The 21,501-nt window shown below is 46.6% G+C and overlaps 1 protein-coding gene across 2 annotated transcripts in view; it reads left to right on the forward strand.

Moving 5' to 3' along the window:
* Window positions 1–21,501, forward strand: part of CORO2B (coronin 2B) — a 147,956-nt gene that overhangs the window by 72,866 nt on the left and 53,589 nt on the right. The window contains exons 1-2 of one of the 2 annotated variants that reach the window (XM_081505860.1): window positions 2,376–2,518; window positions 2,754–2,954. In XM_081505860.1, the coding sequence (XP_081361986.1) occupies window positions 2,754–2,954 (201 nt within the window). In that variant the 5' untranslated portion in view covers window positions 2,376–2,518. Of the gene's footprint in view, window positions 1–2,375; window positions 2,519–2,753; window positions 2,955–21,501 lie in introns of those variants that run through there. The other variant, XM_081505859.1, reaches the window with a different exon arrangement.

Below are 21,501 nucleotides of genomic sequence, written 5' to 3' on the forward strand. Positions count from 1 at the left end.
CAGGCCTTGAAGGTTGGGCAGGGCACAGAAAAGGGCAAAGGCCTTCCAGACCAGATCTGCGCCTACAAGGAACAGGAGATTGGAATGAGCAGGCTCCTTTCTCTTTGGGAGGACTGTGGAATCTAGAATGTTCTACCTGAAAGAGACAGAGTGATTGCCAGTACTCACATATGAGACAAAATTTCTGCCAGGACCATGTACCACCCATACTATATTTTTCATAATGTATTTTTTTTGAATTAATTCATTATTTTTAAACTTAGCTTTCTTAGCACTAGTATCTGTGAAATCGCGGATTTGGCATACATGTTTTTTCTAATTCAAATTAACATAAACACATGAAGGACTTCCCTGCAGTCCAGTGGTTAAGCCTTTGCCTTCCAATGCAGAGGGTACGGGTTCGACCCCTGGTTGGGGAGATAAGATGCCACAAGCCTTGCAGCCAAAAAAACAAAACATAAAACAAAAGCAATATTATAACAAATTCAATTTAAAAAAAAACTTTAAAAAAAAAGTGGCCCACAATAAAAACATCTGTAAAAAATAAATTAAAAATAAGCACCTGACTAGTAAAATTAAAAACTTCATCTCATGTAGAGGAACATGATAGTGACTACCTGGGGCTGCAATCAGGGCATCACTGATGTAATCCTGTTGAGGATCAGGTCAGAAGGGGCTTGCCTAAGGTCACAGAGCCAAAGTGTGCTTGCCTCTCCAGCAGGACTTTGTCATGAATGGTCATGGGCAGAACTCAGCAGAGAGAGGAGAAGGCAGGTGGGAAGAGGTACAGTGTGGGCAGAGGCTGGGAGGTGGGGAGGCGTGGAGGTGGGGGCAGTGGCCTGAGGGAGTAGAGGACAGAGAGCTGGCAGGAAGAGGGTTTGCCTGAAGAATCCCTGGGATTCTCCTCATTGGATCTGAACTTCTTCCTTCAATAAAGAGGCCTTTGTGTCTGAGATCCTGGCTTTATTTAAATCAAATGCAAAGTTCAGTTTTCAGGCAAATTCCCAGGGTTGGTTTCCTGATTCCGTGGCAGTTATTTCCTTTTGCCATCCATCCCCTTGGGAATTTCATCTGAAGAAATTTCTGTCCTGAGATGGGTTGGGAGACTCAAGGCATATCGAGAGACTGGACAGGAAGAGCAGTGGGTGGATGATGGCAGATAATGGCAGAGTCGGGTCAGAAATATGTTCACATTTTTTTTTTACAATTTTAAACGTTTATTTTTGGCTGTGCTGGATCTTCGTTGCTGTGCAGACTTTTCTCTAGCTGTGGCACGTAGGGCCTATTCTTCATTGTGGTGCACGGGCTTCTTATTGCAGTGGCTTCTCCTGTTGCCGGGCACAGGCTCCAGAGTGTGCAGACTTCAGTAGTTGTGGCTCCCTGGGTTAGTTGCTCTGCAGCATGTGGGATCTTCCTGGACTAGGGATCGAACCCATGACTCCTGCATTGGCAGGCAAATTCTTTACCACTGAGCCACCAGAGAAGCCCACGTGTTCACATTTATAAAACGCTTATTGAGCTCCTACTGAATGCTAGACCCCAGCTGGGTACTTTGAGCTTGGATTGCCTGTCTGCCAGGAGAGCACCCATTTGGGCTCTACCTGCCATGGTGCCCATTCGTAGGGTTTCCCATAGGAGGCGCCATCCTACAGCAAAGCTGAACTCCACGGTGGGCTGCCCATCCTGTCCTTCACCTGCACATCCGTTTGTGCACATCTGTGTTCTCTGCAGTGCCTGGCACGGGACACACATGCAGTAGGGGCTGGCTGGTCGGTTGGACTCTGTCTCGTGGATGGTGGGCAGTGAGGGGTGAGGAGGGGTACCATTCCATTCTCTAGAACAAGGGCTCTCAAACTTCAGTGCATTTCTGTCTCACTGGAGCAGGAAAGCTGGATTAAAATACCTATGTCTGGGCCCCATTCCCAATATATTGGGTTCAGTAGGTCTGGATTGGCACCCAGGAATCAGCATTTCTAACAAATGATATGGGAGGCTTAGAAACCTCCCCCATCCCGGAAGATTTTTAATACAAGTGACCTGTGGGTCACACATGGAGAAACCTTGCTCCAAAGAGTAATCTGGCATAGCAGAGTCTCAGATTTCCAGTCAGGAGACTTGTGTCCCTGGCCCTACTCATTAGCTGTGTGGCTTTGGACAAGTCACTTAACCTCTCTGGGCCTGATGATGATGTATAGGACTGAGATTTCTGGGGTGTACTTGTGTGTTAGAAGCCCTAGAGACAATCAGAGGAGGGTCATTTGCCTTGTTGCACATAGAGGGGCCGTCTTCCTCCCCATCTCCTCATCATCAGAAGTGTTCTCTGTCTCTGTGAACACCCAGCCTCCTCTGTCTGCACGTCCCATACTAAATTAAGCACAGTTTCTGACACGCAAGAGGCAGCCCAGACATGTTTTGGATGGATGGTCGGCTCTATCACATGGCACATCCCTTGGAAGTGAAAGGCTCCCCCATCCTTTCTGAAAGGTGGTGTGGGCGGGTATACTGAACGAAGAAATGGGTGAGTGCCCTCGTGCAAGTCTTTGCTCTTGGGGGACTTTATTGAAAGAGTAAGTCCTCCTGCACAGGGCCAGGCATCCGATTCTTGGAGGTCCCTCCCCTTCTGCCTCCCGAGGGCAGGCACCAGGCTTTCTTCACCTCCTAAATTCTGGAGAGCAGCTTCCCTCCCGCCCGTGCCCAGCTCAGCTCCTCAGGGACAGTCTGGCCTGACGCTTGTCTCTCCTGGCCTCTCACAGATGTCCTGGCGTCCGCAGTACCGCAGCTCCAAGTTCCGGAACGTCTACGGGAAGGTGGCCAACCGGGAGCACTGCTTTGACGGCATCCCCATCACCAAGAATGTGCACGATAACCATTTCTGTGCTGTCAACGCCCGCTTCTTGGCCATCGTCACTGAGAGTGCGGGGGGCGGCTCCTTCCTCGTCATCCCCCTGGAACAGGTAGGCCCTCCACACCTCCTTAGGCCTGGCTGCTGCCCCAGGGCGGAGAGAAACCCCGCTTGGTCACTCTTGGGCCTGTTGCCCTATGTCTCCCTGCCCCCTACCTTTTACTTTTTCATTATGTGTCCAGTGGCTGTACTTTCCCCAAAGTTCTCCCCAAGAGTCACCAAGACAGGTGCAGCTGGGGGACCTGAAGAATGTCCAGGAGAGAACATGTTTCTCCAGGTGGACTGAGATCTGTTCCTAGAACCCCCCAACTTGGACAAGTTACTTGCTTTGGGGTTCCCTGGCTTCCCACTAACCCTGAGAGATTGGATCATCTGATCTCCAGGCTAGATCCGGCTCTACGATTGTCCTTCCTGAGTGTCCTTTAGTTCTGGAGCTGGAGGAGCTAAAGATCCAGTGTAACCACACTGGGCGGGCATCTGCAAAAATGACACACCCATTAAAAATAACATTTCAAGCTCTTCACTGAGGGACTAGGAATAATTTACCTTCTTTCTCATCCCCCACCTCCTCTCTAAAAGCTTCTTCCCTTCTGTGGCCGCCTTCGTGAATCTAGCAAATTCAGTCTGCAGACCCTCAATCATGAAATTTTGAAGCTCTGCCATCAGGCGGAGTCCCCGGAGGCCCGTGGGAGGTCACGTGCCTCTGCCTGGGAGAAAGCGCTCGCTGTCAGTCCCGCTTGTTTATGGCTGAGCTCTCCCTCCCCGGCCTGACTCATCTCCTCTCCCATCCTCCGCCAAATGCTTGGGGAGAGGAGGAGGTACGTGCCCAAGAAGGCCTTGGGACTGGAAAGCCTCTGTCAGCTGGTGGGGGAGAATGGGTTTTTCCAGTCTCACCTGCCCACAGTGGTGGGGGCTCAGATTTGGGAAAGCCTTAGGCCAGACCCTCCCTTCCATGGAAGAGGGAAGCCCCAGTGACAGTGACACGGAGCCTGATGCACGGAGATGGCTGAGGAGCTGTGGACTTGGAAGCAGGACATCTAGGTTCTGGTTGGTCTCTGCCACTCACCAGGAGTGTGACCTTGGGTGTGTCACTTAACCTCTCTGCATCTTATTTTCCTGTAATGGTAAAGTGGACCTCTTAAATCCCCTTCCACTTCCATAATGATGTTGGCATTGAGAGGGTGATGGGCAGAAAGCTCTTTGAGAACCAAACAACCTGGTAAACATGTTCTAGTACTTTCTTGGAAGTGTTATCAGCTCTCCCTGTTGACTTTGCAGATGCCCACAGCACCTCTATCCCATTAGGAAGGATTCTGAAATGTAGCTTGTCTCCCCTCCTGAACCAGATGGACTCAGATATTTGACCACGCAGGGACCAGCTCACCTCCAGCTGCAGCAGGCAGGCTTGCAGTTCCCTAGAAACACATGGGCTGGTTCTTACTGGGGCTCAAGTCCATTGCTGGCACCTTGCCATACTCCACTACATGGTTTGCAAAGGTCAACAGTCAATGCCTCACACCATAACAAAACAAAAATTAATTCCAGATGGAATGTTTCAATATTTCAATCTAAACATTAAAAAAGAAAGATAAAATCTGCAAGGGTATTAGAGGGAAATGGAGAGTATTTTTAAAATCACAAAACAGGGAAAGGCTTCCTAAGCTAGTTAAGAATCCATAAAACCATAAAGGAAATGATTAGTAGATTAGAATAAATTTATAATAAAAATTTTAAAGATAATTTTTGTACTCTAGTGAGACATGTAAGCAAAATTAAAAGGCAGGTGACGTAATTGAGTACAATATTTGTAATATACAATAGACAAAAGTTGCACGTCCAGGATATATATAAATATATATATATGTAAAGAGTTAAGAAAAATCAGTAAGAGGACCCAATAGAAAATGGGAAAAGGATATGAATAAGCAATTTATAGAAGACAGAATATATCTTTTAGCCTACTAAGTAAAAAAAGATTTAAAAGAGTCATAATCTTTGGTGTTGCCAAAAATGTGAGGGCGGGCACTCAAATATGCTCTCAGAGCATTTGATGTACTTACATCTTACTCTTGGTGAGGTGTAAACAGAGGTAACTTGGCAATATCTGGTAACATTTAAAGATGTGTCCATTGGCCCAGTGATTTCACTTCTAGGAATGTATTCTACAGAAATACTCTCAAGCATATATTTTTTTTAAAGTTTGCAGCATTTTTGTACTCATTTTTTTGCAAGCATCATTGTTTTAAATTATTTTCTAGAGAAATAAAATTTCTCTCTCAAATTGCTTGGAAGTTTCTAAACTCCTCTCCATTTATGTAATGGTACCAAAAACTTTCATGTTGTCTGTAACTCTGCTCTAGAATATAGTCAGCTTCTGTAAACACTTCATGGACAGCAAGGGAAAAAAGGGCTCTTTAAAGAGCATAAGTTTCTCTTTGGGGAGCATATATATCTGTACACATACATATATATTCAGTGTACACATAGTCTTTCAACTTTGTTTGTTCATATCCTGTGATATATTTTGTTTAATTTAATAACAGACAAATAGTAATGGCTCAGTCTCCCAATTGGTTTCTCTTGTTTTCTTTCATTTCAGGAAGTTTTCACTCTATATAGGTACTCGATCTGTTTTTTGAAGGGGGGTGGTGTTGGGGTTTTTTTGTTTGTTTGGTAGTGGTGGTATTTTGTTTGTTTGTTTAGTCACTCAGTCATGTCCAAGTCTTGTGAGCCCATGGACTGTAGCCCGCCAGGCTACATCTGTCTATGGGAGCAAGAGTACTTGAGTGGGTTGCCATTTGCTTTCTGTTGGTGGTGGTGGGGTTTTGGGCCACACTGCACATGGCATGTGGTATGTGAGATCTTAGTTCTCGCATCAGGAATCGAAACCCTGCCCCCTACTGTAGAAGCACAGAGTCTTAACCACTGGACTGCCAGAGAAGTCCCAGGTACTCAAGGATTTGTGTGGCACTTTCGCAACAGATGTTCAAGCTGGTTTTAGAAAAGGCAGAGGAACCAGAGATCAAATTGCCAATATCCACTGGATCATCGAAAAAGCAAGAGAGTTCCAGAAAAACATCTATTTCTGCTTTATTGACTATGCCAAAGCCTTTGACTGTGTGGATCACAATAAACTGTGGAAAATTCTGAAAGAGATGGGAATACCAGACCATCTGACCTGTCTCTTGAGAAACCTGTATGCAGGTCAGGAAGTGACAGTTAGGACTGGACATGGAACAACAGACTGGTTCCAAATAGGAAAAGGAGTACGTCAAGGCTGTATATTGTCACCCTGCTTATTTAACTTCTATGCAGAGTACATCATGAGAAACGCTGGGCTGGAAGAAACACAAGCTGGAATCAAGATTGCCAGGAGAAATATCAATAACCTCAGATATGTGGATGACACCACCCTTATGGCAGAAAGTGAAGAAGAACTAAAGAGCCTCTTGATGAAGGTGAAGGAGGAGAGTGAAAAAGTTGGCTTAAAGCTCAACGTTCAGAAAACTAAGATCATGGCATCTGGTCCCATCACTCCATGGGAAATAGATGGGGAAACAGTGGAAACAGTGTCAGACTTTATTTTTTTGGGCTGCAGAATCACTGCTGATGGTGACTGCAGCCATGAAATTAAAAGACGCTTACTCCTTGGAAGGAAGGTTATGGCCAACCTAGATAGCATGTTTAAAAGCAGAGACATTACTTTGCCAACAAAAGTCTGTCTAGTCAAGGCTATGGTTTTTCCAGTGGTCATGTATGGATGTGAGAGTTGGACGGTGAAGAAAGCTGAGCACCGCAGAATTGATGCTTTTGAACTGTGGTGTTGGAGAAGACTCTTGAGAGTCCCTTGGACTGCAAGGAGATCCAATCAATCCATCCTAAAAGAGATCAATCCTGGTTGTTTATTGGAAGGTCTGATGTTGAAGCTGAAACTCCAATACTTTGGCCACCTCATGCGAAGGGTTGACTCCTTGGAAAAGACCCTGTTGCTGGGTAGGATTGGGGGCGGGAGGAGAAGGGGACGACAGAGGATGAGATGGTTGGATGGCATCACTGACTCGATGGACATGGGTTTGGGTAGACTCCAGGAGTTGGTGATGGACAGAGAGGCCTGGCGTGCTGCAATTCATGGGGTCGCAAAGGGTCGGGCACGACTGAGCGACTGAACTGAACTGAACTTCGTAACAGTGAAAATTGGAAGCAACCTGCAGATCCATCAGTAAAGAAATGGGTGAACAAATTCGGGGCCATCCACACAAAGTGGTGCTATACAGTCACCAGAGGTGCTGATGTAGAGTAGTTGTTCTCAAGTGTTTAACCTCAGAAACACCTTATGCTCTTAAAGATTATTGAGGACCCCAAAGAGCTTTTGCTTATATAGCTATATACCTATTAATATTTAGCATATTCAGGGGGCTTCCCTGATGATAAAGAATCCACCTGCCAATGCAGGAGACATGGGTTCGATCCCTGGTCTAGGAGGATCCCATATGCTTCAGAGTGACTAAGCCCCTGTGCCACAACTATTGAGCCTGTGCCCTAGAGCCCGTGAGCTGCAGCTACTGATCCCATGTGCTGCAGTGACTGAAACCCGAATACCTAGAGCCCGTGCTCCATCACAAGAGAAGCCACTGCAATGAGAAGCCTGCACACCACAACTAGAGAGTAGCCCCTGCTCACTGTAACTAGAGAAAGCCCGCAGCAATGAAGACCCAGTTCAGCCAAAAATAAATGATTAGTATATAAATAAAATTTTTAAAAATATATTTAGCATATCCAAAATAAAAATGAAGGAATTTCAAAAATATGCATTTGTTATTTGCCTAATAATAAACCCATTTCACATCCTCACAAAAAACTGTATTTTATGAAAAGTTATTATATTTTCAAAAAAGTTGAGAATTACATTGTTCTACACTTTTACAAATCTCTTTAAATTAATCTGACTTAATAAAAGATGGTTGAATTTGCATATCTGCTTCTACATTCAGCCTGCTGAGATATCAAACGTCATATACCTCTGGAAAACTTCACTGTATACTCCTGAGAGAACAAGAGTGAAAAGGCAAATAATGTCTCCTATTATTATGAAAATAGTTTTAACCCAACAGACTCCCTGAAAAAGTCTTGGGGATCCCCAGGGGTCCCCAGACCACACTTCAAGAACCACCAATGCAGTGGAATATTTAATAAGAAAATTTTATCACCTACTGTTAGCTTGAAAAAAAAGGTAAAATCTAATTAATCCTATTAAATTATATCTATGTGGCCATCCACCTTTTTGGAAAAGACTGGGAAAATATATGGGCTTCCCTGGTGGCTCAGATGGTAAAGAATCCGCCTGAAATGCAGAAACCTGGGTCCGATCTCCAGGTTGAGAAGATCCCCTAGAGAAGAGAATGGCTACCCACTCCAGTATTATGGGCTGAAGAATTCCATGGCCAGAGGAGCCTGGTGGGCTACAGTCCATGGGGTTGCAAAGAGTCGGACATAACTGAGCGACTTCACTTTCTATATACACCTACTGGTTTAAAAGTGGTTGTTTCTGAGTATTGGCATCATGAGTGCTCTTGCATTTTTTTTCTTTTTCCTTAACTATATCTTCTAAATGTATCTTAGATGAGCACAATGTTTCATACTTTAGGGGGAAAAAAAGAAATAAAAACAACTGGTTGATGTAAAGAGGGAGCCCTGAGGTTTCAGAAGACAAACAGCCCAGAGTAGGGACTCAGGTCAGCCCTCCTTTTATGTATTTTTGTCAAACGTTTTCTCCCAGAGTAACACGTGCTTCTGAAGTGGCTGGAGCAAATGCTAGCAGGAAGTACCCTGAGTGAGGGTGAAGGGCTGAAGGGTGGGGGCAAGGCAGATCCTGGGTCTGAGCAGAGGTGTCTGAGACTCTGTGGAACAGAGTCCTGAGCCCAGAGAGGGGCCTGCCTTCCCCAGCTGCCTGGGTCAAAGCTGTCAGTCTCCTGCCCCTGTGTTTCAGGGCGGAGCCCACCGTTGTGAGCTGGCTGGACTTGGGGGAGTCGGGGGAGACAGGGCTAACAAACAGCAATAACAATAATGCCCAGTTCAGAACCTCCTCCTGATCTGCCAGTAGGAGATATGAACTGTTCCTCATTGGTCAGTTTTCTAGGGAGAAGATTCTATTATTTTAGCTCCAGTTTTTTATTTTCTTGGTTTAGATAGAAATCTCTCTGAAAACAGTTTCCTGTATTATTCAACAGAAACACAGGAAAGATTCCGGCCGTTTCCTGGCGAGTTCTAGTCGTTGCTTGGACATTACTCATGCACTGTGAACTCACAGTGGCACACTCTTGTCCCTGCCCTGCGTGGCTCCAGACTATTTTCCTGAGCACGAAGAAGGCAGCTGTCTGCTTTTGTAGTTCTTTTCTGAGTTTTTGGCCATCTACTGTCAAATGCCCTTCCCATTCCTTTCTTGCTTCTCTGAGAGGTTTGGGGCAGATGAGAATAACAAGATTGGCACCTACCCTGAGGCCAAGCCTGAGGCCAACTCTTCCAGAAGCTTCTCTTCCTTCCTCAGTTTCCCCCCAAGCCAGCTTGCTGAGACTTCAATATTTGTGATGACAAGCTTTCCCCCAGGGGAGGAAGTATGCCTACAACAATAACAAACAATGATGATGGCTTGCCTTTGTCTAGCACTCCAGTCCAACAAACTCTGTCTTAATCAACCCTCTTGGGGGTTAGGTGGTGGTTGTTTTTCAGTGGCTCTGTCCAACTCTTTTCAACCCCATGGACTGTAGCATGCCAGGCTTCCCTGTCCTTCACTATCTCCTGGAGTTTGCTCAAACTCATATCAAGTAGAATCAGTGATGCTATCTAACCATCTCACCCTCTGTCTTCCCCATCTCCTCCTGCCCTCAATCTTTCCCAGCATCAGGGTCTTTTCCAATGAGTCAGCTTTTCACATCAAGTGGCCAAAGTATTGAAGGTTCAGTTTCAGCATCAGCTCTTGCAATGAATATTCAGGACTGATTTCCTTTAGGATTAACTGGTTTGATCTCCTTGCTATCCAAGGGACTCTCAAGAGTCTTCTCCAACACCACTTTTCAAAAACATCAATTCTTCGGCCCTCAGCTTTCTTTATGGTCCAGCCCTCATATCCATACATGACTATTGGAAAAACCATAGCTTTGACTAGACGGACCTTTGTCGGCAAAGTAATATCTCTGCTTTTTAATACACTAGGTTTGTATTAGGTATATCTAGGTTTGTCATAGCTTTTCTTCCAAGGAGAAAGCATCTTTTAATTTCATGGCTGCAGTCACCATCCACAGTGATTTTGGAGCCCAAGAAAATAGTCTGTCACTGTTTCCATTTTTTCCCTATCTATGTGCCATAAAGTGATGGGACTGGATGCCCTGATCTTAGTTCTTTGAATGTTGAGTTTAGGGGGTTTGGTAGAACCATCCCCATCTTACAGTTGGGGAAACTGAGGCTGCAGAACCAGACCGGAAATCAACCCACTTATTTCTGAACCTGAAACACTTTCCACTACCCTTGACACTGGTGGACGGGTAAGTTCTGGCCAAGCTGGCAGATCTGAAAGGGGTGGATTTGTCTTTCCCGGGCTCGTGTTCAGGCGGCTGTTGTGAAGGCCGGTTTTTCCCCTGGTTAACATTCAGCCGCCAGCTCTGTCCTCTCTGGAGTGGAATGTTAAGCTGCAGATGGGGGAGCAATCAGCACCCTGATTGCCTGGCACAGCTGGAGGGCCTTATGAATATTCCAGAGAGCAGGCACGGTGCCCAGAGGCCTGATTAACCGCTTGGGCCTCCTCAGGTAAGCCACCACTTTCCTGCCGTACTCCACGAGGGCTGCCCACCTGCCGCCTCCACATCCAGGCTGAAACTGGAAGCCGGGCCTGGCACACCTAAGCATTAGCCAGCTACCTGCTACCCACTTGGGCTTCCCTGGTAGCTCAGACAGTTAAGCGTCTACCTGCAATGCAGAAGACCTGGGTTTGATCCCTGGGTTGGGAAGATGCCCTGGAGAAGGAAATGTCAACCCAAATCCAGTACTCTTGCCTGGAAAATCCTATGGATGGAGGAACCTCATAGGCTACAGTATATGGGGTTGCAAAGAGTTGGACACGACTGAGCAACTTCACTCACTTTGCTACCCACTTGGTACATGGCAGAAAGGAAGGAAACCTGGCCTGGACATCAAGGGTCTGGGTTCTCCTTACAACCCAGCAGTCCTCAGCTCTGGGGAGCTATTGGGGGTCTCACATACCAGCCCTTTTTGAATCTCATCTCCAGCCCTATGATGAAAGTACAGTTGTTTGTCCCATTTTACAGATGATGAATCAGAGCCTTGGAAAAGTCAGGAGACTCCTTGAAGACTTGTACAGCACATAAGTGGCAGAATTTAAAACCAGGGTTCCCCTGGCCACATGCCGGCCCACCTCTGTAAGAGGACTTGGAAGAGGCATGTGTCTAGAGGTGCCTTGTATTATTATTACCATCATTTGAACATCTCCACACATCCAAGTGGAGTTGGACATTAATTGAACATTATGAATTAATGAATTATGAGTTAATGAATGAACATTATGAATTAATTCAACATTGAACATTAATTCAGCCAGTACTTTGTAAACTCCTGTGATATACTGACACCTCATGTGCCCATCTTTTCTGGAAGCCATGAGAACAGGTATTTGCTCACAGGTAGGAAAGCTTTGTCTCTGAAGGACAGAAGCAACAATCTCGGTCAGCAAGGAGAGGTGGGGGGAGGCATCCTGGAGCAGAGGACCGCACAGGAGAGCACCACTCCTTCAGTCATGGGGCGTGCACTGGGCACCCAGCCCCATGCCTGGCACTGGAGACCCAAGTAGCATCAGGCCTGTCTCTGATATGTCCAAGGGGCATCTCATTGCTGGACCAGTGGGTTGGAGGTCTCTGAGAGAGTCCTACCCATGCCTTGCTCGAGGAACCAACTCCATGGTTCATGGAGGGAGCTATTTTTATTTATGTATTTATTTATATTTGGCTGTGCTGAATTTTCATTGCTACGCCCAGGCTTTCTCTAGTTGTGGCAAGTGGGAGCAACTCTCTAGTTGCAACGTGCAGACTTCTCATTACAGTGGCTTCTTTTGTTGTGGAGCATGGGCTCTAGGGTATGTGGGCTTCAGTAGTTGTGGCACATAGGTTCAGTGGTTGCAGCTTATGGGCCTTTGAGCTTGGGCTCAGTAACTGTGGTGCACAAGCTTAGTTGCCCCATGGCATGTGGGATCTTGCTTCCCAGACCAAGGATCGAACCCGTGTCTCCTGCATTGGCAGGCAGATTCTTAACCACTGGACCACCAGGGAAGCCCCTGTTGAACAGGTTCATCCTAACTATTCATCCTACTGGCAGATCAAAATGATGGACATTAATTGCATTCTCCAGAAACTGGAATCCCTGGTTCAGATTTAGCTGTATATAATGCAAATAACTGAATTCTGGGATTAGGATGCTACATTTGGTCTCCAGATAGGAGTCACTCCTATCGCCTGTGGCCTCTACTTTCCCCCTTCAGGTCTGCACAATCTCAACAATCTAGTGGTGGAACATTTCCCCCTGGATCTTGGGGTGGGGTGCTGCATTTTCCCTCCCCAACCCAGTCAATGTTGCCTCCTTTTGCTTCTTCTCCTGTCTCTGCTATTCAAGGGTGGAGATCTAACCAAGGTTGGACAGTTGCTCCGGGTCTCCCCAGCCTGGCAGGACTGGGTGGTGGAGGTGGACTGGGGCAGAAAAAGCAGCACAAATCCACAAGGCATCTTAGTGAGCAGAGCAGAGCCCTGGAGTAAGAGAGCAGCATAGGACAGGGCTAAGAGATCAGACTCTAGAAGCAAACAGACCTTACTTGAATCTCTGCCATGCCACTTAGTTGCCGAGTGACCTTAGGTGAGTCACTTCACCTTTCTGTGCCCTAGTTTTCCTTTCTGCAGAGTGATGGGGTTGGACCACATGATCTCTAGAGTTCAATTTAGCTCTCACATTCCGTTCCCTTCTTTTATGCAAATATGTCCTCATTTGTGTGCTGGTAGGCACTGTGCGGAACATAAAAACTGTTCCTTCTCATCTCTCAAGGACCAATTCCAATGAGGCCAGCTCCATGAAGCTTTCCCCATCCCAGTACCCATCTGAGGCATTTTGTGTCTATTGCTTAGAGTACTGTCTATATGCTTGCTTCTTTTCTACGTGGTTAGTCCATCCATCTGTCCATCCATGCATCCACTCATCCATCCATCTAGCCACCCATCTCTTCATTCATTCAACCACTCACCTATACACTCACTCACCCACCCGCCAACCTGCTTACTCACCTGTCCATCCTATAAATGTTTATTGAGTACCTGTTGTTTCGGTCACAGTTCTAGAATTGGGGATGCCACTGGAAACAAGACCAATCTCCATCTGCATGGAGTTTGCAGTCCAGCTCACCACCTTGATTAAGCTGAGAGCCTCTGAGGCAGGGAGATGTCTGATGTGTACAGGGCCTGCACACAATAGGTGCTCAGCAAGTGGGCATGGGTCTGACCTGAGGCTCAGTCCCAGAGGCACCATGCCACGTCTCCTGGCTGGGGTTTTCTCTTTGCTGGTCCCGGGAGCCCCTCACCTCCAGGCCCCAAGGACCATGTGGTGCCCTGCAGGGGCTTCCCAGGCTGAAGAGGGCTGCATCCTCCCCTTCAAGCCCTTAGAGCAGTATTGCCGAACCCAACTGCTCTGGAATCAAACCTGAATGTTGGCAGACAGGTTAGCTCCATGAGTCAACGTATGTAATATGTGTGATGCCTGATATTAAAAGAAGGAGGGGAAAGTGCCAAGCTCAGTGCTGAGGACTGTAATCAAAGCAGACTTTTTTTGCTCACCCAGAGCCGGAGCTTGCATGATTTCTATAACACTCCCTCCCCATCACTCCCCATTGTCAGCCCTGGGCTTCTCAATCCTTCTCTCTCCCATAAAAAAGCCCCAAATCTTCATCCTCACTCCCCTCTGTGGAGAGGTCTCCCATCTCCCTAAGAATTAAGAGAACCTTTTCCAAATCCATTTTTCAGATCTTTCTCCAATTGTTCTTTGTTCTTCAGGCTGCCTTCTGCTTGGTGCAATTTGCATCTCAAAGCCTGTGACAGCCTGCGTGTACAGTAAGTGACTTGGGGGAAAGGGGGAGAAAGAGAGAGAAGCCTCAACTTCACTGCATTTGTCTGAGGCCTGAGATTGACAGCCTTGCTTGGTGTTTTTCCCTTTTTTGGAAGAACGACTGCTTATTTTTGAGAGAAGTGAAGGCAGGCTCTTCAGCAGAAGTGGAAGTGTCACTCCCTGATTTTATTTCTCCGTAATGGACTGGGTGCTCTCTCTGGAAGGGATATGGACTAGAGATGCAGGCTGGCTGGTGGGTATCCTGGAGGGGTCAAAGAGTCCATCCCTCTGCTTTGGGGCCAGGGCCTCCATTTGATTCATTCGTCTCTTTCCTAGCAGAGTCAGTGAAGCTGGAAGTAATAGGACCTGGTCCACTAGGACTCTGTGAACTTGGGCCATGGGGCCTCCCTCTGACCACAGGCACCACCCTGGATTCCAAACTGTTGCAGGAAGGGGAACCCCTTCCAGGGCCCAAGAGTGGCTCTTATCTAACACTCCGAAGTGAATTGTCTGAGGAGATTCATGTGCTGACAAGCAAGAGACTTTATTGGGAAGGGATGTAGGGTAGGGGAACCCAGGAGAGCAAGAGGGAAGGGGACCCAGGAGGACTTCTCTGACCCATGACTCCCAGTCTAGGGTTTTATGGTGATGGGATTAGTTTCTGGGTTGTCTCTGGCCAATCATTCTGACTCAGGGCTCTTCCTGGTGGCACTTGCATTGCTCAGCCAAGATGGATTCCAGCAAGGAGGACCCTGGGAGGTTGGTAGAACATGTGATATTTCTTTTTGACCTTTCCTGAATTCTTCCAGTTGGTGGTGGCTTGTTAGTTCCATGTTCTTACCAGCACCTCCTGTGGTAAAATAACTCATACAAATGGTTACTGTGGTACCCGGCCAGGGTGGCAGTTTCAGTCAGTGTTTCCCCTAACAAAACCAGTTTGCCAGTTACCTTGATCTGCTTCCCATTTTCCCTCTAATGGAGACTTGCATACCTTTAGAAATCATAGCTCCATCCCTTTAGCTAGGAACCCCAGGTATGTAACCTCTCTGTGCCTCACTTTTCCTGTCTGTGAAATAATAATGGTATTTATTTCTCAGGTGCCACCACGATTAAATAAGGTTCTATATCAGGACTTAGTACATCACCTGGCATGGAGTGTGTGCTCTGGAGCTAAAATCTGTGGTGATGTCAAGGGCTTTGCCCATCTCCTGCCCTTCCTCAGTCCACTCAGGCCCAGAAGTAGCCTGTGGGCTCCTGCATCCACAGTCAGCAAGTGGGGAGGCTTGTCTTTGGCCTCCAGACAATCCCCTGAGCACTCCTAGAATTCCACACACTGCCTAAAGGGGAGCCCTCCAGAGTGGGGCAGGGGCACGCTCCTGTACCAGGTGAGTGCCTGGAGGAAGGGCTTGAGGGGGCGGGCCTCACCTGCTTTGGGGCCCAAGATCCCCTGGGGTAGGAAATGGCAACCCACTCCAATATTCTTGCCTGGAAAACCCCATGGACAGAGGAGCCTGGCGGGCTATGGTCCATGGGGTCACGAAGAATTGGACACACCTGAGCTGTGAGCATGTACTTCTTGTACCTCGAAGTCAGCCTGCCTGCTTGTCTGGGGTCCTCCCCTCCACCAAGGTTAAAGGAGATGTAAGGCATGCAGAGGTTCACCCTAGCGCCCAGTATATAGCCACTGCTCAGAAAAACCCGTGCTGTTCTGCTTCTATTATTGCAGCTACTAGAATAAGCTTCAGGTTGGTGAGGGTGGGCAAGGGCAAGGGCACTGGGAATCTGGGACAGAGGCTCTCTAAAATCCAGTTGGCTTGGATTCGAGGTACAGGCCCATTGGGTAGGCATGAGTGTGAGATTCTGTGCCCTGAGCCGGAGGCCACACAATCCTCATAGCCCATGCCCACCTCCCCAGGGCCCTGATTCCGGTCTCCATGGACACTACCCAGAACCTCGTTCTCCCGAGGAGAAATCTTGGCCCCTAGGAGAAGTATCTTATCCAACTCTGCCCAGCATGTCTGCTTGCCCTCTGTGCCCTTTCCCAGAAATCCTTGCACGTGGCCGCTCCTGAGTCCAAAGTCACACCTACTAAGGTGTTGGTGATGATGATGGCTTCCTTTACCAGGGAGTTTGTACTTGGTTAAGGTGACAGTGAATTTCAAGGAGACCAAACACTTGAGACCCAGAGGAATGTGTTGCTAACCGTGGAATTTCACAGCAGGCAGGGGGATCTGTCCATATAGGGCAGTCTTCCCCATGCCCTATTCTGTCAGGACAGGCTGTAGTTTCAGAAGCTCCCTCTTCTTGGGCCCATGGGTTCCCACACTTCAGGAGCAGAAGTGGTATAGGGCTCAGGAGGAGAGTCGGGAGTGGAACTAAGGTGGATTGACTGGGAGCAGAGCGTCTCCCTGGGGGCCAGTGGGGCCCTGAGGCCTTGGCCAAGACCCTTACTAGTCCGCCATCTTTTGGTAGCTTCCAGAACAATGAGGGTTAGCCTCAGAAACTCCAGGTCTGACTTTGTCGTTAGGCAGGTTTCTCTTCAGGAAGGCCTTCCTCAAGTCCCTCCCCCACCTCCATCCCCATCCCAAGACTCTTAAAGTGTCAAGTCCCCTCGACTGAGGGATAAGATGGGGTGGGATAGGTCACAGCACTCAGCCTCTTAAGACAAGAGACTGCTCTGTGGCACCAACTAGCATCATGCTAGCCTGTCCTCCCCACTTTCCATTCTATTCAGCGAAGACCTTGATTTTAGTTGCTAAGCAACCTATGCTAGGTTTCCAAGTGGGTCATCCCTCAGGTGAACACAGGAGGGGGAAGGTAGGGGTGACAATGCTTAGAACTCCGCATTTTATAGATTGATATACTGAGACCCAGAGAGGTCAATGACTTGGTCAAGGTTGCACAGCCAGTTACTCTGCCCCCTGTGTCAGATGATCGGCTGGGGCAGCAGACCCTCAGGATCCCATGCCCATCACCCCACCCCCACCAAGTAAAGCACCCAGTTGGCAGCAGCCACACCAAAGGGACTTTTCTTGGAGGCTCACGTCTACCCAAACAGGGATGCCAGATGCCCAGTGATGAAGCACAAAGGCTCTGGCATTGGTTGGTCTGGATTCAAGTCCCAGCTCCACCATTACTAGCCATGTGCTTTGAGCAAGTGACCTAACTGTTCTATGCCTCTGTTTTCTCATCTGCAAAATGGGAGAAATGCTAGTGTCCACCCTAAAGCTATTCTGAGGATTCAGTGATGTGTTACATAAAGACTGGGAGGGTGCTTGGCACAGACCAAGTCTCTCTCTGTGTGTGGGCTTCCCACGTAGGACACCAGCCATCCATGTCCACACCCCCAGGCATACTCCTTTATCTCAAAGGGAATTCAGTCCCAATTTTATCAGTCTTAATGAGGTTACAGATCTAGTACAAAAAGTTTCAAATTTTAATTTTCAACCCTGGAATATTTTGTTCAAATAAAACATTCTTAGCTTCTGAGGACAGCAGGCCTAGACACCTTTGGCTCTTTGGAGAAGCCTATGGACCCCCTTCAGGGGCTTCCTCGGTGGCTCAGATGGTAAAGCATCTGCCTGCAATGCAAGAGACCCAGGTTCAATCCCTGGGTCGGGAAGATTCCCTGAAGAAGGGAATGGCTACCCACTCCAGTATTCTTGCCTAGAGAGTCTCATGGACAGAGGAGCCTGGCGGGCTATAGCCCATGGGGTCTCAAAGAGTCGGACATAACAGAGCAACTAAGTGCACACACACACACGGACCCCTTCACAGAACAGAGTTCTTAAGTACATAACATAAAATATACAAGGTTATAAAGAAAACCAGTTATATTGAAATTTAGTTATCAAAATAAATACCAGAATTGTGATCTAGTAGTCAATGTGCTTTTATATTAGTACATTAAATAACATGCTCAAGTGGACAGCCTAATCAGTCCTGTAGTTTCAGAGCAGTGATGAGCGTAAACAATATTTGAGATAACTCTAATAGAGTAAGGTGATCTGAAAATTTCTGTGAAGTCTGTTGATGAAAAAGTTACAGGTTCAGCTAATGCTTCTGGGTTTGTTGCTTCATTTATAAACAAAGAACATACTAAATTTCAGTTAGAAGCTAGTGAAAATGTAGACATGATTTTCCTCCTAGCCAAGCTCACTGACTTCCTAAAGGGTCTGTGGACCCAAGATAAAGACCCCTGACATAAAATCGCAGGCAGATGATAACTGTATTAAAATTGAGACAATCAGAACTGCTCTGGTGGAAGCTTGGTGGGGAGGGGGCAGTTACAACCTGCCCAAGCACCCCTGTGAGGCACCCCCAAATCCTAAGCTTTGCTGGCAGTGGGGAACCTTTACTTCTCTGCCTGTTCTTTGTGACCTTGGGCAAGTCCCATTGCCTTTCTGGACCTCAGTTTCCCCATCTATAAAATGAGATGTCAAACCCATTGTCCTCTGAGGTCTTTCTTATCTGGCTCTCCTCCCCTGGAGACAAAGGCCTCAGAAGCGTGGTTCTGCAGGAGCCCTGGACCAGGAAGAGGGAACAGCTGGGGCCAGGCTGGCCAGCTCCCAATTGTTCAGGAGAGGAGGAGGAGGAGATGCATGGTGCTCTCCAAAGTGACAGCTGGGTGAGCCTGGCTGGGGGCCTCATCCTCGCCTGCCATCTGTGCCTCCTTCCTGCAGTCAGCAGGGGGGTGGGGGGGTTGGAGGGGGGGTGCAGATGGGGCCCAAGGCCAAACAGCAACCTGGTGGGCGGGGGAGGGGCTGCCTGAGAAAGAGCCAGGGAAGAGCCCGGTTGCTTCCTCTTGGGTGCTTAACTCTTTCCACCCTCCCTTTCCCCATCTCCTCTTCCAAAGTTCTAGAGAAGGGAGGATATATAGGCCAGGGTCCAGTTAGGGTATGTCATGGCTGTGTGACCTTGGACAAGTTACTCAACCTCTCTGAGCTTCACTTTCCTCCTCTGTCCAACAAGAGACATAATTCCTAAGACTGCTTGTTAGATAGGAGCAAGGTTTAAATAACACAGGGCAGATCAAGTACCCCAACACAGTACTGACAGTGGTAGATACTTCCCCGTGGGCTCAGTGCTACCAGCCATCCCAGAGGGCTTGTATCTGAGGGTTTACACCTGAGACAGTGAAAACTGCTGCTGATTGGAAGGTAACACTGAGGCCGTGCTGAGGCTGGGCAAAACAGTCTGTGAGTGCTCTCACCTCCCCAGGCGTGGGAGACTTGACTTTCCTCTGCACCTTTGCTCCAGCTCTTCCCCTCTCTGGGCTGCCCCTTCTCACCAATATCCACACATAGAAAATCTTACCTACTTAGAATAACATGTGTCTATAAAGTATTTCTTTCCAGATAGGTAAAATCTTCATAAACTTCAGAAACAAAGGACCTACAGTGAAAAGTGTGCCTCTCATGCTTAGCTTCCAGTTACTCAGTTCTTCTACCAGGAGGCAACCAGTGCTATTTCTCAAATGTCTTTCCTGAAATATGTATATATATTCACACACACACTTATCCCTTTTTACACAAAGATAGCACAGTACTTACGTTGTTCTCTGTGTATCTTGCTTTTTTTCATGTAATTATGTATCTTGGAGATCTTTCCATGTCAAATACAGAAAGTTTCCTCATTTGTTTCTGCAGCTACACAATATTCCCTTGTTTGGACGTACCACCATTTGTTGAGCCACATATTTCCTGCTGAGGAGTGTCTAAATTGTTTCCAAACTTCACTTTCACAAACAATGCTACAGAGAACTACGGACATGCCTTGTTTCACATGTATGTGTAGAATAAACTCCTAGAAGTTGAATTGGTGGTTCAAGAGGTATGTACTTTCTCCTAGGAAGCACTCACACACGAGAATTTCTTCCTGACATGGTAGTAGGCATAGATTGTTAAATGGGACGCAAAAAACAACCATAATAGGGACTTCCCTGGTGGTCCAGTGGCTAGGACTCTGCACTCCCAAGGCAGGGGGCTCCAGGTCTGATCCCTGGTGGGGGAACTAGACCCCACATGCTGAAACTAAAGATCCCAAGTGCTGCCTCTAAGCCCTGATTAAGCCAAATAAAAAATAGATACTAAAAAAATAATAATTATAAAACATTTGATAAATTAGACCTTATTAAAATTAAAAACTTTCACTCATCAAAAGGTCCCATGAAGAAAGTGAAAAGGCAAACCACAGGCATGGGGACAATGTTTGTAATGCATATATCTGAGGAAGGACTGGTACCTCTAATACATGACTGTATTTAAAAATGGTCAAAAAATGGGGTGTGTAAGACTTGAATGGGCATTGCATGAAAGTGCAATGACCAATAAACCTCTGATGACCACTAAACCTATGAAAGGTGCTACTTTCTCAGAGTAGTTTTAATTAGCATTGTTTATCAAGACTGAGGCCAAAAATCTCTGTTTGTTTAACATTTATTTGCCCTTCATTTTTGTGTAGATTGTTTATCCTCAGTGATGTGCCCATTGTTACTCAGGAAGATGCAAATGAAAACCATAAGTTATTACTATACACCCACCAGAACGGCCAAAATTTAAAGGATTGACAATGTCAAGTGTTGGTGAGGAGCAACTAGAATTCTCCTACTTTGCTGGTGAGGGTGTAAAATGTAACAGCCACTTTGGAAAACTGTTCCACCTTGTCTAATAAAGTTAAGCAAATCTCCATGCTATGACTAAGCAATCCCATTCATAGGTTTATACCCAAGGGAAAAAGAATACATGTATCCACAAAAAGACTCATAGAAGCATGTCCATAGCACCTTTATTCATAATAGCCCTAAACTAGAAACAACCCAAATACCCTTCAGCAGGATAAACAAATTGTGATAGATTCATAAAATAGAACAGTACACGGCAGTAAAAAGGAATGACTCCTGTTACCCACAGCAGCAATGATGGATCTTTAAAATATTCCGAGAAGCAGCCAGACACAAAACTATACACAGTGTATGACTTCATTTATGCACAGTTCAGAAATAGGCAAAATCGACCTGTGGCGTTGGAAGTCAGAATAGGGACTGCATTTTGGGTTGGCATGAGGAAACTTTTTGGGTGATAGAAATCTTAATTGCAGAGGTAATTACGTGAGTGTGTACCTATGTACCAATTTAAGAAGTTATACAGCTGAGATCTCTGTTTTTTATCAGATATAAATATGCCATAGTTAAAATTTTAAAATTAAGAGAAAAAAGGTATGTGCTTTTGAAATTTTGATAGACATTTACAAAATTGTCTTTTATTGAGGTTGTAACAATTTATATTCTCACCAGCAAAGTATACATGTGTGTATTTTCCTACACCCCTTGAAAATGGAATGTTAACATACTTTTAAAATTTTTGCCAAGATGGTGAGTGGGAAACTTTATTGGAGTAACTTCATTTAACATTTGATCAAAAATGAGATTGAAACATCTTTATATGTTTAAAATC

The sequence above is a fragment of the Giraffa tippelskirchi genome, chromosome 7 (assembly GCF_054371585.1).
Source record: "Giraffa tippelskirchi isolate mGirTip1 chromosome 7, T2T-mGirTip1v1.2.pri, whole genome shotgun sequence".
NCBI classification, from domain to species: domain Eukaryota; kingdom Metazoa; phylum Chordata; class Mammalia; order Artiodactyla; family Giraffidae; genus Giraffa; species Giraffa tippelskirchi.